General features: G+C 44.5%; 1 protein-coding gene across 1 annotated transcript in view; it reads right to left on the bottom strand.

Moving 5' to 3' along the window:
* Positions 1-14,903, bottom strand: part of adgra1b (adhesion G protein-coupled receptor A1b) — a 234,688-nt gene that overhangs the window by 71,268 nt on the left and 148,517 nt on the right. Inside the window, exons 13-14 of the mRNA XM_083774158.1 lie at positions 14,224-14,443; positions 13,375-13,583 (exon numbers count right to left, since the gene is read on the bottom strand). Of these exons, the coding sequence (XP_083630284.1) occupies positions 13,375-13,583; positions 14,224-14,443 (429 nt within the window). The remainder of the gene's footprint in view (positions 1-13,374; positions 13,584-14,223; positions 14,444-14,903) is intronic.

The following is a 14,903-nucleotide window of genomic DNA, read 5'->3' as shown; positions in this document are numbered from 1 at the left end:
ATATATATATATATATATATATACTGTATATATATTGGATCACACTATGCAGCCTTAACAGAGGACAGGAACAACAACAAGCTCTTAATGTGTTTGCCGAGACTGGCCAGTGTTGTGCAAATGAGCTGCTGTCTGGTTCAGTTAAAAGTTGTGTGCAATAACAGGAACGCTGTCAGAGAGAGGGAGAGAGAGATCCAGAGAGAGAGAGAGAATTAAGACAATAACAGAGATCCAGAGACCGAGGGACAGAGACAGAGAAAGTGATGGGGAGTTTTCAGATCCTGTCCTCATTTGAGCTTTCTCTCTATTTTGTGTATGTAGAAGCCTCGGTAATGTTCATAAATCAGTCGTGAGGGGCCTGCAGATTGCAGGCATGCCCAAGCCGAGAGCTAAGGCAAAATTCTGTTCAGTGTCTGCAATAATTGGCAGAGATTTCTTGTAAAATGTGAATGCAAATAAAGATGTTAAGAGTGTGTGTGTGTGTGTGTGTGTGTGTGTGTGTGTGTGTGTGTGTGTGTGTGTGTGTGTGTGTGTGTGTGTGTGCATGTGCGTGTGTGTGCGTGTGCACGTGCGTGTGTGCACGTGCACGTCTGAGAAAGAGACCAATACATACAGATTCAGATCAAATGTCGGATTACGCTATAGGCTATACACTGTTTATAATATGTGTATTGCTCATATACTGGGCATGACACAGTACAGTATGTCAGATGCATGGTTTCTGGACAAAATGTCTACTTGAATCTCCAGCTGTCCACCCAGTGCTGCCAATCATGGTCTTGGTCAACCAAGACTTTGATAGTTGATTAGTCATTTTTTAATGCTTTTTACAGTGTGACACTGTGACTGTCTATATGACAATAATGACATATACATTTTTCTTTTTTTACACATTCAGAAAAGAATCCGGCGACCCTCCTGAAAACCCACCGATTGAGAAGCCCTGGTCTGTGTGTCCGGAGATAATCTCACACACCACTGGACTGGTCAGTGCCAAATTTCTTGTGCATAGATCCATTAAATCTTTTACATTTTGTGAAGGATCTCAGATTAGACTGTCTTGCCACACACTGTGAAGCCATGTCCTTATTGTCTCCACCAGCCGAAGGCATGGGGAGAGTATGTTTTGCACTCCGTCCGTCCGTCCGTGTGTCCGTGTGTCCGTGTGTTCGTCCGTGACCAGCTAATCTCAGCCACCGTTATTTTTGGCAAGCTTTCGGTCTACTGACCTTCTTCAGGCAACAGATTCATTGTTTAAATCAATAAATTATTAAATAACGTTTTTTTTTTACAATTCCTTGAGAATGCCTTTAGCCGAGGACATGCAAACCTCATCTCGATGTGTCTGATTTATTGCCATAATGATTGCTTTACACCCCAATCAAGTATTCATATCTCACTAATTGGTTGTGCCAAAATCATCAAATTGGAAATAAAAATTGAACGTAATGGCGTCATTATCATTTATAAAGACGGCTTGTCAACGTGGACACATTTGAAGCAATATATCTGCCTCTCCATAATAATAATTTAAAAAACAAACGGGAGCGCTAGCCTGTTTGAGCTGCCAATTAATCAGTGGCTGTATAAAAACAACGTCAAAACTGCGAAACAACTGCCTAAGTGACTAGCCCATTAACTTGCTTTGGATTGCTCCATCGGGTGGATGAGTGAACGCATGGATTGCTCCATCGAGTGAACGCATGCACACACACTTGGGGTGTAACGATATAGTAACTGTATCGAAATATTGATACAGTCTGTGTATACAATGTCCATCTATTTGCCAGAGAATCACTGTGTTTACTTATTTTTATCCATAATAATAAATCTCCCCTAAAAAACCCTGCAGTATCCACAAGTTTTACACATGTATTTGTTACTGTATAGTTACTGTATCGATTTCAAATCATTGAATCGTATCGCCATAGTGAACCAATATTGTATCGTCAACCATGTATCGTGATACGTATCGTAATGCTGTTAAAATGTATCGTTACACCCCTAACACACACACGCACGAGTACATTAGTGCAACAATTCCTTCTGCTGTAAGCAGCAGCATTATAAAATGTTTCATAGACTTAGCTGAGGAGCATACATCATTTGAATAACAATAGGTTAAAGAAATGCAATTTGTTATCTGGCCTAATAGAGGGATGGATATAAGGAACCGACGTAGCGAAGGTGTCCAATATGGCGTGTCAGGGATATAGGACCAATGCTGAGTATTGGCTGACTCCAGCAACGGCTAGGGCAAAAGCTGTTGATGGCTGAGATAAATGGTGGGCTGTGAGCTCTGAACTCATTACTCAGGGAGAAAACAATCTGCATCACATGTCAAGTTATTGGCCAGCAGCAATCTGTTATTGAAGAACAGGGGGGCTTATTGAAGGAGCTATCCAACTGGCTGCTTTATACCAGACAGTGAGGTAGCATAGTGGAAATGGTAAACCATCAAAGTAACACAATGTCAATCCAATGTTTTGATGTACTTTTGTTGTACATGTACTGTACACACAATGTAGCACATATAGTGCATGCACACACACACACACACACACACACACACATGCACACACGCACACACACACACACACACACGCACGCGCGCGCGCGTGCACACACACACACACACATGCACGCGCATATGCACACAAACATGCACGCACACAAACACACGTGTATGTCTGGTCTCAAGTCCGCATTTTCTAGGGATATACCGAAAGGGAGATTCTTGGCCGAAACGGAATATAGGAAACAATAGCCGAATATGATTAATATTATATATATTTTTTCCTACCATTGCTTGTCATGGCCGCACCTTAAAGCTACCTGATTATGGCAAAAGACATGATTATGGCAAAAGTTTACTTAAATAATAATCACTATTATGGGTCCATAAAACATTTATTCAGCTCTTTTGAATGCATTCATTGCATACACTATTCGGTGATATAATTTCTGCCTATTCGGGCCAAAACCGAATAGGCCGAAAATGCATTTTTTGCCATTTTCGGCCGAATATTCAGTGCATCACTAGCATTTTAATTTACTCGGTTTGTCTCGGTCTTGACCTTTACTCGCTTTAGGTGGACTCTGATTGATAGATGGATGGATGGATGGATGGATGGATGGATGTATGGATGGATGGATGGATAGATAGATAGATCTTTATTGTCATCGTAACATGAACAACGAAATTAAAAGTGCCAACCGTGCCAGTGCATCAAATCACTCAAATATATATGAAGCTAAAAGTCTATGAAAACTAATACAATAAAAACACACAAGCAACTGTTGGGTTACATCATCTCTTATAGAAGGTTCTGAAATGTGCATACAGCACACTATATAGAAACAGTGACTAGTCGATGAAAACACCATTCAACACCAAGTCAATTCAATGAAACTATAATATTATTGACTATATCAATTTGAAAGTGCCAAGATAGATCAAATGATTTGATTCAAATCACAAACAAAAAGCCTAAGCTTGTTTCCATTGTTATCCATTACGACAATTACAGTAACATCCAACCATGAACAGACAAAGACATGAATAATTATGCATACATAATAATATAATATATTGTATTGAATAATTGTTACTCAGAATCTTCACAGAAACGCACGCACGCACTCACAGTCACACACACGCACGTGTGCGGGCGCACACACACACACACATAAAGCAGCGCGCATCAATACATGCACGCACAAAGCAAACAGACCTCAAATGAAATGTAAGGTTGCACAAAATCTGTGCATATATTAAATGTATTGAGCAACAGCCCCTCCAGTCTTGCGTTGGGGAGTTTACACATGCAGCACAAGCATGTATCTGCTTGAGTCGGGGGCTGGTAGCTAGTATAGGCAGCATGCCCGCCCCGCCCGCCTACATGACATACATGTGAGGTGATGTGCGGAGAGCGGGGGCCACGTATTAAACAAAATTAAGGAGAACATAGGGGTCAAAGGTAACTGGTGCTAAGTGGCTGGCACATTGTTAGCATGAGTGACCTTAACCCTTATTAAAAATGCTCGCATCAATAACACATTGATTGAATACACATCCATGCACGGTCTATCCCTAGACCAGGGTTAACAATTATTCAACAGAGTAACAATTATTCAATACAATATATTATTATATATGCATAATTATTTATGTTTCTGTCTGTTCATGGATGGATGTTACTGTAATTGTCTTAATGGAGCACAATGGAAATGAGCTTAGGCTTTTTTTGTGATTTGATGTATGTTGACACTTTCAAATTGATGGCAATAATATAACATTGTATTATCTCCTATAATCCACAGAATAAATCACAACCAGTTTCATTGAATTTACTTTTGAATGGTTTTCATCGTCACTGTTTCTATATAGTGTAGGCCTACTGTATGCACATTTTGGAATCTTCTATAAGAGATTATGTAACCTAACAGTTAGCTTTATCACAGAGTACAGATAGTATAGGTACAGTATAGGTCATAAGTGAATGACATTGGGTGCCAGATGTGTCAGACCTTCCTCCGGCTAAAAGAGGTAACATTTGAGTAGCCCAAATCCCTCCAGCCATACCTCGGCAGAATGTCCAGCAATGCTAGGTATATGCTAGGTCCGGACAAGATAATTATTATCTCGTCCGGACAAAATAATAATTAGCTTGTCCGGACAAGATAATATCTGACCTCTCTCAAATGACAAGGGTGGTACAATCATGCTTCCTCTAGCCGAAACAGCCTAAATGAAGTCTCATCATTTGCAAAACCTTGAAATAAATGCTTATATTTGATCATGATTAGACTAATGCAACTCCCTGAACTCAGGGCTCAGAAAAAATGCTATGATAATATCTCCAGTCTCCAACTGGTGCATAATTCAGCTACTAGACTGTTAACTAATTCCAAAATAAATGCCATATTACATCCATCCTTGCTTCTCTTCACTGGTTGCCTGCGAGTTTCAGAACTGAATTCTAGATTTTACAGATGACTTTTAAAGCCTTTAAAGGCTTTAAAGGCTCCTAGTCACATTTTATATATGCCGGTTCCATAATATCAGCCCGAGCAAAACCTGAGATCCTCTAATAGGGCCCTCTGGCTGGATGTTTCTAAAACTGGCCTAATTTACTGGGGCGATCTTTATTTTGTAGCTGCCTGTGGATCTAAGGCATCACTGCTTACTGCTGCTTACTGCCTTCTATTATTAGCTGTTTACTGTATACTTTTAGTTACAATTTTCTCACACTCGCGAGACACGGCCAAAGCATTTCTGGGGGTCCCCAGACAAAAACCTTGAGACCCACTGCCCTATAACTACCCTTAGATCCTCAATAAGGCAAGGAACCCATATCAAACTATACTGGCAATGTCACCTCCTCTGGATATCACAGATCATCGCCACGCTGCACATAATCCTATTCACATTCAAACACATATTAACAAGAAAGGCGGGGGCAGAGGTTTTTTCATGTATCTCTAAACAAGTAATCAATAATCATCTTTTTTTCAGCATTGTCAGCATTTTCGGCATTATTTCGAGATTGAGAGAGAGAGACAGGAAAGGTGGACAGAGAGCATGCAGGCGAATGGCAAACAGTCCTGATGACTCGGAGTAGAACCAGGGAAAACGCTCAAGAAGGCATGTTTTACCCATGTGGTGAATATATGCATCATAACGGTTAGTTTGCCCCGTTTGGGTCGCCCCAACAAGTGCTCATCATTGATCGAATCCTATCCATCTCTTAAACATTTTGACCTGGGAACGATTCTACAAATGTCTTCTAAATCATTTGACATTTGACATGACATTTTCATGTCAAGGACCCCCAATTAAGAACACCAAAAACACCAAAAGGGGTTCCCGCCCAAAATGGGTTAAGAGATGTTCCGAAGCTCCCTGAGCTTTTTAACAAATCTGAAACATCTGAAAACAGTTTGTGACCACTGCAGAAAGGACTGTGTGCTTCAGGAAACAGTTTGTGAGCACTGCAGAAAGGACTGTATGCTTCAGGAAACAATGAACCACTGCAGAAAAGACTGTGTGCTTCAGGAAACAGTTTGTGACCACTGCAGAAAGGACTGTGTACTTCAGGAAACAATTTGTGAGCACTGCAGAATGGACTGTGTGCTTCAGGAAACAATGAACCACTGCAGAAAGGACTGTGTGCTTCAGGAAACAGTTTGTGACCACTGCAGAAAGGACTGTGTGCTTCAGGAAACAGTTTGTGACCACTGCAGAAAGGACTGTGTGCTTCAGGAAACAGTTTGTGACCACTGCAGAAAGGACTGTGTGCTTCAGGAAACAATGAACCACTGCAGAAAGGACTGTGTGCTTCAGGAAACAGTTTGTGACCACTGCAGAAAGGACTGTGTGCTTCAGGAAACAGTTTGTGATCACTGCAGAAAGGACTGTGTGCTTCAGGAAACAGTTTGTGACCACTGCAGAAAGGACTGTGTGCTTCAGGAAACAATGAACCACTGCAGAAAGGACTGTGTGCTTCAGGAAACAATGAACCGCGCTGACATGCATGTGAAAGAGAAAGAAAACCTGAGTTATACTTAGTTGCATAATACAGTAGGTGTTTTGTTGCGCCGCCAGAAATCTGCTATCTTCGGTGCACAACACTAGCATGTATGTTTACATCAGTATAAAACAAAAAGTCCACGTCAACCCATTGATTCTCTCTAATGCACCCATGCTTACTTTCTCTTCAAAATCCCTATTAATAATTAAATTATTTTATTTCTATTAATATATATAATATAAAAACACATACTGTATATGCCAATACATACATGAGTCATCATGACCATACATGTGTTTGTATCTGTCAAAAGGATGAAACACAAAAAGCTGTTTATCTCCATTGTGGTCCTTTGAGTGCAAATGTGTCTGCCTGCCTGCCTGCCTGTCTGTCTGTCTGCCTGCCTGCCTGTCAGTCTGCCTGCCTGTCAGTCTGCCTGCCTGTCAGTCTGTCTGCCTGCCTGCCTGCCTGCCTGTCAGTCTGTCTGCCTGTCAGTCTGTCTGCCTGCCTGCCTGCCTGCCTGCCTGTCAGTCTGCCTGCCTGTCTGTCTGTCTGTCTGCCTGCCTGCCTGCCTGCCTGTCAGTCTGCCTGCCTGCCTGCCTGCCTGCCTGCCTGCCTGCCTGCCTGCCTGCCTGCCTGCCTGCCTGCCTGCCTGCCTGTCTGTCTGTCTGCCTGCCTGCCTGCCTGTCAGTCTGCCTGCCTTCCTGCCTGCTTGCCTGCCTGCCTGCCTGTCAGTCTGCCTGTCAGTCTGCCTGCCTTCCTGCCTGCCTGCCTGCCTGCCTGTCAGTCTGCCTGCCTTCCTGCTTGCCTGCCTGCCTGCCGGCCTGCCTGTCAGTCTGCCTGCCTGTCTGCCTGCCTGCCTGCCTGCCTGCCTGTCTGTCTGCCTGCCTGCCTGCCTGCCTGCCTGCCTGCCTGCCTGCCTGTCTGTCTGTCTGTCTGTCTGTCTGTCTGTCTGTCTGTCTGCCTGCCTGCCTGTCTGTCTGTCTGCCTGTCTGTCTGTCTGCCTGCCTGTCTGTCTGCCTGCCTGCCTGCCTGCCTGCCTGTTCTATCTATTTTCAAGCATAGACACCTTTATTCATAAATACATGCGTAGACGGATTCTCAATTCTGAGTTCCAATGCACAACAATTCTGACGATGACTCACACAGAAAGAAGATACAAGCGGAAAAAGGCTCCCACACGCTGATTGCAATGCAACAGCCATCCACATGGACCCTTTCTTTTCCATACAGACCTTAAGATATTCATTGCATCCATATGTACTGTATATAGCAATACATCCCTTAACAGCTCGTTCCTCATTGGACCGTGGGCCTTTAGGTCCTTTGTTATGATCGGATACTGACAAAATAAAATAAATAAATGAATGAAACATAGCTATCCCTCCACCCAGTCCAAAGGTCTGCTGGTGCATATTAAACAGATGGGAGCAGTGCAGCAACCACATACATCAACTTCTGCCCCCTGTTCACCACCTCAACTGAAACTAGCTATACCTCTGGAGTCTCGCGTAGCAGGGCAACTATTCCACAATCTCCGGATGCTATATAGTCTGGAACTACACATCTCGAAATCCAAGTAATCTGTTTGTCATTTCCGTTCACAAACATATATATTTAAAATATCTTTAGAGCCTATTTTTTTATTTCCATTTCTGCTAAGCAGCAAGCTGTAATGTATGCTGATGATTAGTTAATAGATGATTTCTATTTATATTAAGATGAATTTGCGCGACTGTAAAGACGAAACGGAAGTTAGTAGAATAGTTTACTCATGATCAGAGCTTCCGTGCTCCGGTCCAGACTGTATATGACCAAGCATTTGAAAATTGCGAGAGGCAACAGTCTGGCCACACGAGTCTAATACCTCTGTGACACATGAGACACGTCATACAGTGAAACTATAGCTAGCTACACCTCTGTGACACATGGACACGTCATACAGTGAAACTATATAGCTACACCTCTGTGAAACATGGACACGTCATACAGTGAAACTAATAGCTACACCTCTGTGTCACATGGACACGTCATGCAGTGAAACTAATAGCTACACCTCTGTGTCACATGGACACGTCATGCAGTGAAACTATACACCTCTGTGACACATGGACACGTCATACAGTGAAACTATATAGCTACACCTCTGTGACACATGGACACGTCATACAGTGAAACTAATAGCTACACCTCTGTGACACATGGACACGTCATACAGTGAAACTATATAGCTACACCTCTGTGACACATGGACACGTCATACAGTGAAACTATAGCTACACCTCTGTGACACATGGACACGTCATACAGTGAAACTATACACCTCTGTGACACATGGACACGTCATGCAGTGAAACTATACACCTCTGTGACACATGGACACGTCATACAGTGAAACTAATAGCTACACTTCTGTGACACAGGGACACGTCATACAGTGAAACTATAGCTACACCTCTGTGACACATGGACACGTCATACAGTGAAACTATACACCTCTGTGACACATGGACACGTCATACAGTGAAACTATAGCTACACCTCTGTGACACATGGACACGTCATACAGTGAAACTATACACCTCTGTGACACATGGACACGTCATACAGTGAAACTATACACCTCTGACACATGGACACGTCATACAGTGAAACTATACACCTCTGACACATGGACACGTCATACAGTGAAACTATACACCTCTGTGACACATGGACACGTCATACAGTGAAACTATACACCTCTGTGACACATGGACACGTCATACAGTGAAACTATACACCTCTGTGACACATGGACACGTCATACAGTGAAACTATACACCTCTGACACATGGACACGTCATACAGTGAAACTATACACCTCTGTGACACATGGACACGTCATACAGTGAAACTATAGCTACACCTCTGTGACACATGGGCACGTCATACAGTGAAACTACACCTCTGTGACACATGGGCACGTCATACAGTGAAACTATAGCTACACCTCTGTGACACATGGGCACGTCATACAGTGAAACTATAGCTACACCTCTGTGTCACATGGACACGTCAGTGAAACTATACACCTCTGTGACACATGGACACGTCATACAGTGAAACTATACACCTCTGTGACACATGGACACGTCATACAGTGAAACTATAGCTACACCTCTGTGACACATGGGCACGTCATACAGTGAAACTACACCTCTGTGACACATGGGCACGTCATACAGTGAAACTATAGCTACACCTCTGTGACACATGGGCACGTCAGTGAAACTATACACCTCTGTGACACATGGACACGTCATACAGTGAAACTATACACCTCTGTGACACATGGACACGTCATACAGTGAAACTATACACCTATGTGACACATGGACACGTCATACAGTGAAACTATAATAGCTACACCTCTGTGACACATGGACACGTCATGCAGTGCACACTGCACACACACCAGTTGAGCCATGCAAGGTAACGGTCGGTGGGCAGGGAGGGACAGGGGGGGGGGTTGGGGGTGGTAGTGGGGGGGTGGGTTGTCACGGTGATGAAGACAAATGATGAGGCTGCATTGCTGTAAATGAGTGAGTCAGCCCTCCCCCTCCGACAGTCACGGGGCCTACTTGAGGCAGACGGAGAGATGGATGGAGAGGAGAATTAACAGTCTTTTTTTGGCGGGGCGGGGGGGGGGATTCAACGCACATGATAACAGGAACTCTCCATGGTGCTGAAGTCCAAATGGCTGCTTGCTTTCTAAGGGTCCTCACAAGCCATGTCTCATTGAAATCACACGAGATTAAAAGACAAACAATAAGAACCCCACTGTGCACAAACAATCTGTATCATCCTTACAGCAATTCACATTCCTAGGTGAACAAAGTCAAGGAATACATCTGTTGTTCGTGCCTTTACAGTAGGTGGTGGTATTATTGTAAACTAAAACCACAGGGGCTGTTGGTTTCTGTGTTCCATCATGCTACACAGCCTATCCAAAGTCAGCTATATTTGGCATTCTGATCACAGATCCACTACAGAGGCTCTCCGCCGTGCAATTCTTTTGCAGCCCAAGTCCAAAGAGTTTCTAATTAAAATACTTTGAATATCCCCCAAACAGCATGAACTGGTTTGAAATATTCCCCAGTGTGTGCGCTCGCATGCGCGCTCACACACACACACACACACACACACACACACACACACACACACACACACACACACACACACACACACACACACACACACACAACTGCGAACACCAAACACTCACATACACAACACACATGTGCACACACCCACACAAGGCCCCACAGCGCTAAATGCAGAGAGAGAGAGAGTCCAGCTTAGCAGTTGGATATTGCATTGTTTTGTGGTTGAATGCTGTGCCGGTCAGCTCAATATTATAGATACACCATGTGATCAATTATTTTCTTAGACTGCAATGTGCATTGCAGATGACTTATCCAGAAGTGGATTCTGATTTACACAGTGCAGGCACACAGTACATAATAGGTAGGCTACTCTAATTATAGTCAGCCTTGATGTTCACAACACACACATCATCACATCACACCAAGGAAATGACCAGACCAGCCCCTCTGGTCACAAGAACTCGGTCACCAACCTGTTTCAACATGTTTAGTTTTTAAGAGCCTGTAGAAAACTTTGAGTATAATGGAGTCTCTCGATCTGTCAAGCTTCTTGTCAGTTGATTTTACATCTCAAAAACACCGAAGCAGTGCAGGGCTTGAAGTTCGTTTTGCTGCTTTGTATATATATTTTTCCACAGCATATACAGCGGAATCTTGGGCTTAACGATAAAAGGGCTCTTTTACTTCCAGATGAATCACCGCTACGGACAAGATGTAGCCTCCATTCGAATTAGATTCCTTTCAGCTCGACATGAAAAGATTATGCAACAGGTTTTCTGGTTCGGAGGAAGCTCTGCGGCTAATGGACCTCATTGCAACACATGGTATATACTAGTACCGACGGGAGAATGATGTCACGACGAGTCCGTGAATAAGGGTCCTTTTCTCGGGCACTGCGGAGGAGTCTAGGCGGGTGTGGTGACTGCATTAGTAAAGCGCACGATCCCCGCGCAAAACACACGAACAAAACCCATGCACACAGCCCTATACAGTATAAAACATCACTCTCTGTGCAGACTATAGTCCTTTCTGTTATAATGGCTTACCGCCACCATCTTCATCATCATCGGCTTCTATAGGTGCTGTAGCCAGTAGCCTACGTGCCCTGAAGTTCAAATCATTAATCTGTTGCCACGTTCCATTTACTAAATTGCCGATCTCGCTTTTGGTTTCGCTCTGACAGCCACAAGGTGCCCACAATGACGGCGCGCTCCTGTCGAGCGCAGCGAAAAGCGTCTCTCTCTCTCTCTCTCTCTCTCTTCTCTCACCAAGAAACAGGTTGGTTATTGAATAGCCTTACATCTGTTCTGCCACTGTCTGTCCTCCTGCACAATGACAATCTGACATCTGCGCTCCATCTCTCAACAACACCTTGGTATTCTGTGCACACCCCACTTTGTACCACCACCAGTGCATTCTGTCGGGTTCTTTTTCCTTCTTCTTTTCCTATGCTGCTTGCCTGCTTTCCTCGGTAAACCCACTCTCCCTATATATGCGGGTTTTCTCGAGCCATATGCATGCAGCGTGTGTCTGTCTGTATAATGCACATGAATATACAACGGCATCGAAACGAAAGGCTTCATGAAATATGCAGGTATATAAAAAGGCAAAACTCGGAAAGCAATATAGCCTTAATACGCTTACCGACATCTCAAGCACAACACTTTCATGCTCTCTACCATGAAGAACTGACCTCCCAGTCTAACGAATCCCACTCTTCGGTAAACATCCGGAGGATTTCTGTTCATCCAAAAAGCCTGTGCGAGGCGCAGCAAAGCGGCTCTCTCTCTCTCTACGGAACGACTGGGCGACGAGATGCCATTGCGCTTTTGGTATTATCCTCATGTGAAATCAATTTTAATAGGAGACGTCGTCGGGAGAAGGTGTTCGGCTGGGCTGGTATAGGCTACGCGCGGCGGTACGACGTCGAGAGAGCAACTTGACTTGAGCGAGATAGATTAACGATGCTACGCTTTAGCGATCGAACATTGTTTTTTTTGGTCGGCAAGGTTGCACCCAATTAGTACAGCACTTGCGCTCGCAGGCGAATAGCTCCTACTGACGAGGCGCTCCTTCTATCGAGCATCGTTTTCGATTTCGGCTGCTCTCTCTCTCTCTCTCTGTGTGTGTGTGTGTGTGTGTGTGTGTGTGTGTGTGTGTGTGTGTGTGTGTGTGTGCAGCTTTTCAGACATGTGTACGCGGCGACACACTGAAAACACGCGCAACTTCTCCTTTCCAAAATAATGCTCTGGGCTGGGGGGGGGGGGATAACACCCTCCGAAGCCAATAAATCCCATGGCGCATTAGCCCAATCCTTTTTCCTCAGCCGAGGAACAATAAAGAGAGCTTTTAAAGGTCCCCCCGCATGGAAGTGCTTGGAAAAGCACGTGACCCCCCCCCCCCCTCTCTATATATATATATATATATATATATATATATTCCTTTGTGAAAAGGATGCATTTGATTCATAATGGGGCATGTGAGCAACGCTATAGGGCACACTTGTCGGACATAATATATGAGTCCACTGGAAGCAGATCAGGTGGAGAATGATGAATGACGCCGACACACACACACACACACACACACACACACGCACACACACACACACACACACACACACACACACACACACACACACAGCAGCAGCTATGCCATGCCCAGCCGCATGCCACAGCCCCCTTTTTACTCACCATGAGCACAGCAAAGTTATTGTGATGAGTGCAATGAATGGTGGTCGTGTTGCCCGCGGAGCCCGTGATGTGGCAGCCCTCTGCCCGCCAGCCGCCGTGCCCATCGAGCAGGTCGAAATCCCAGTAGGCTGCGGTGGGGTCGACACCCAGCGCGAAGTGCCTGAGAGCGATGCTTACGGAGTGCACCGCGCTCCCGAGGCTGCACCCATCTGGGATGGATGGATGGATGGAAGGAAGGAACGAAAGGAAAAGCAACACATTACATTATGGATACCCAAGTGGAACCGTCTGCTTGCTATTAAGTGCTACATCAAAAAATACGCGTGCTTGGGCATAAGCACGCACGCGCGCGCGCACGCGCGCGCACACACACACACACACACACACACACACACACACACACACACACACACACACACACACACACACACACACACACACACACACACACACACACACACACACACACTTTATTCAAGCATTGCGCCATGCAGTGTCAGGTTATTAATGCCATGGCAATATTTTCCAATTAGGCTATACTGGAAAAAAGAAAATGACCCTCCTCGCCCCTCCCCAATATAACATGTTAATTAAAATGCAAAATAAGTTGCCAATTTATTTCTATTAGGCTACGCATCTGCGAATTATGTGTGACATTTTCTTCTCCCAGTAAACATGTGAGAGTTTCACTCTAATGGACTACATGGAATAAGGTGTAGCTTATAGACATATAAACTGATATAATCATGTGCGTGTATACTGCATAGGATACTGTACACAAGCATGCCATTCGGGTCAGTAGGCTATAGCCTAAAGCGTTGACAAGGATGAAATGGAATTTCCCCTTACCTAATTTGGTGAAAGCAACTGGTGTCGAAACGCTCCTACGTTTCCCGTCATCCGCAAGGTTGGACGAATTCCCCGTGCAGGGAAAGAGTTTCCCATTGCGAAAGACAATGAACTGCAGCTTGCAAGTGGAGTTATCAACAGATTGCAGCGCAGCGGCGGCAGGAGATATAGGCGTACTTCCACCAGCAGCCAGCGGTAAATGGATCGAGGCGACTGAGTTCTGCGGACGGAACAACCAAAAACACGGGGAACATGGGAAAATTAAATAATGTCACTCAGTCACAGCCAGAGATGCGCAGGATAAAATGGAGAGAAACAAAACAAAACAACAAAAAAAGTATTCCTTAAATTGTATGCTTAAATTGTGCTCCATGACTGGAGGCGACCAAAGCACAAGTGACCATGCAGGCGTGGAGAGAAGGGAATCGTGCGGTATAGCTACACTGTACGTCCTGTGCGCTCCCGTGCGCCTACATGTTCGGTCAGGGAGGGATAGGGATCCCTGCCGCAGAGGTGGAAATGGTTCTTACCATTTTCAGCTGGAGGGCACATCAACGCTGCTGCAGCTTGATTTAAAGAGACAACCGGCTCTGACTTTATAAATCCCCCTTTTCACCGCGCAGAAACACTAAACAGAGAGCCCCATAAATAAAAAGCATTTTAAGCAAGCTTTAAGGTTT

Source organism: Protomyctophum parallelum (genome assembly GCF_964188405.1).
Source record: "Protomyctophum parallelum genome assembly, chromosome: 10".
NCBI classification, from domain to species: Eukaryota; Metazoa; Chordata; class Actinopteri; order Myctophiformes; family Myctophidae; genus Protomyctophum; species Protomyctophum parallelum.
Note: the sequence above shows the minus strand (reverse complement) of the source record. Positions and strands in the feature narration are given on the sequence as shown.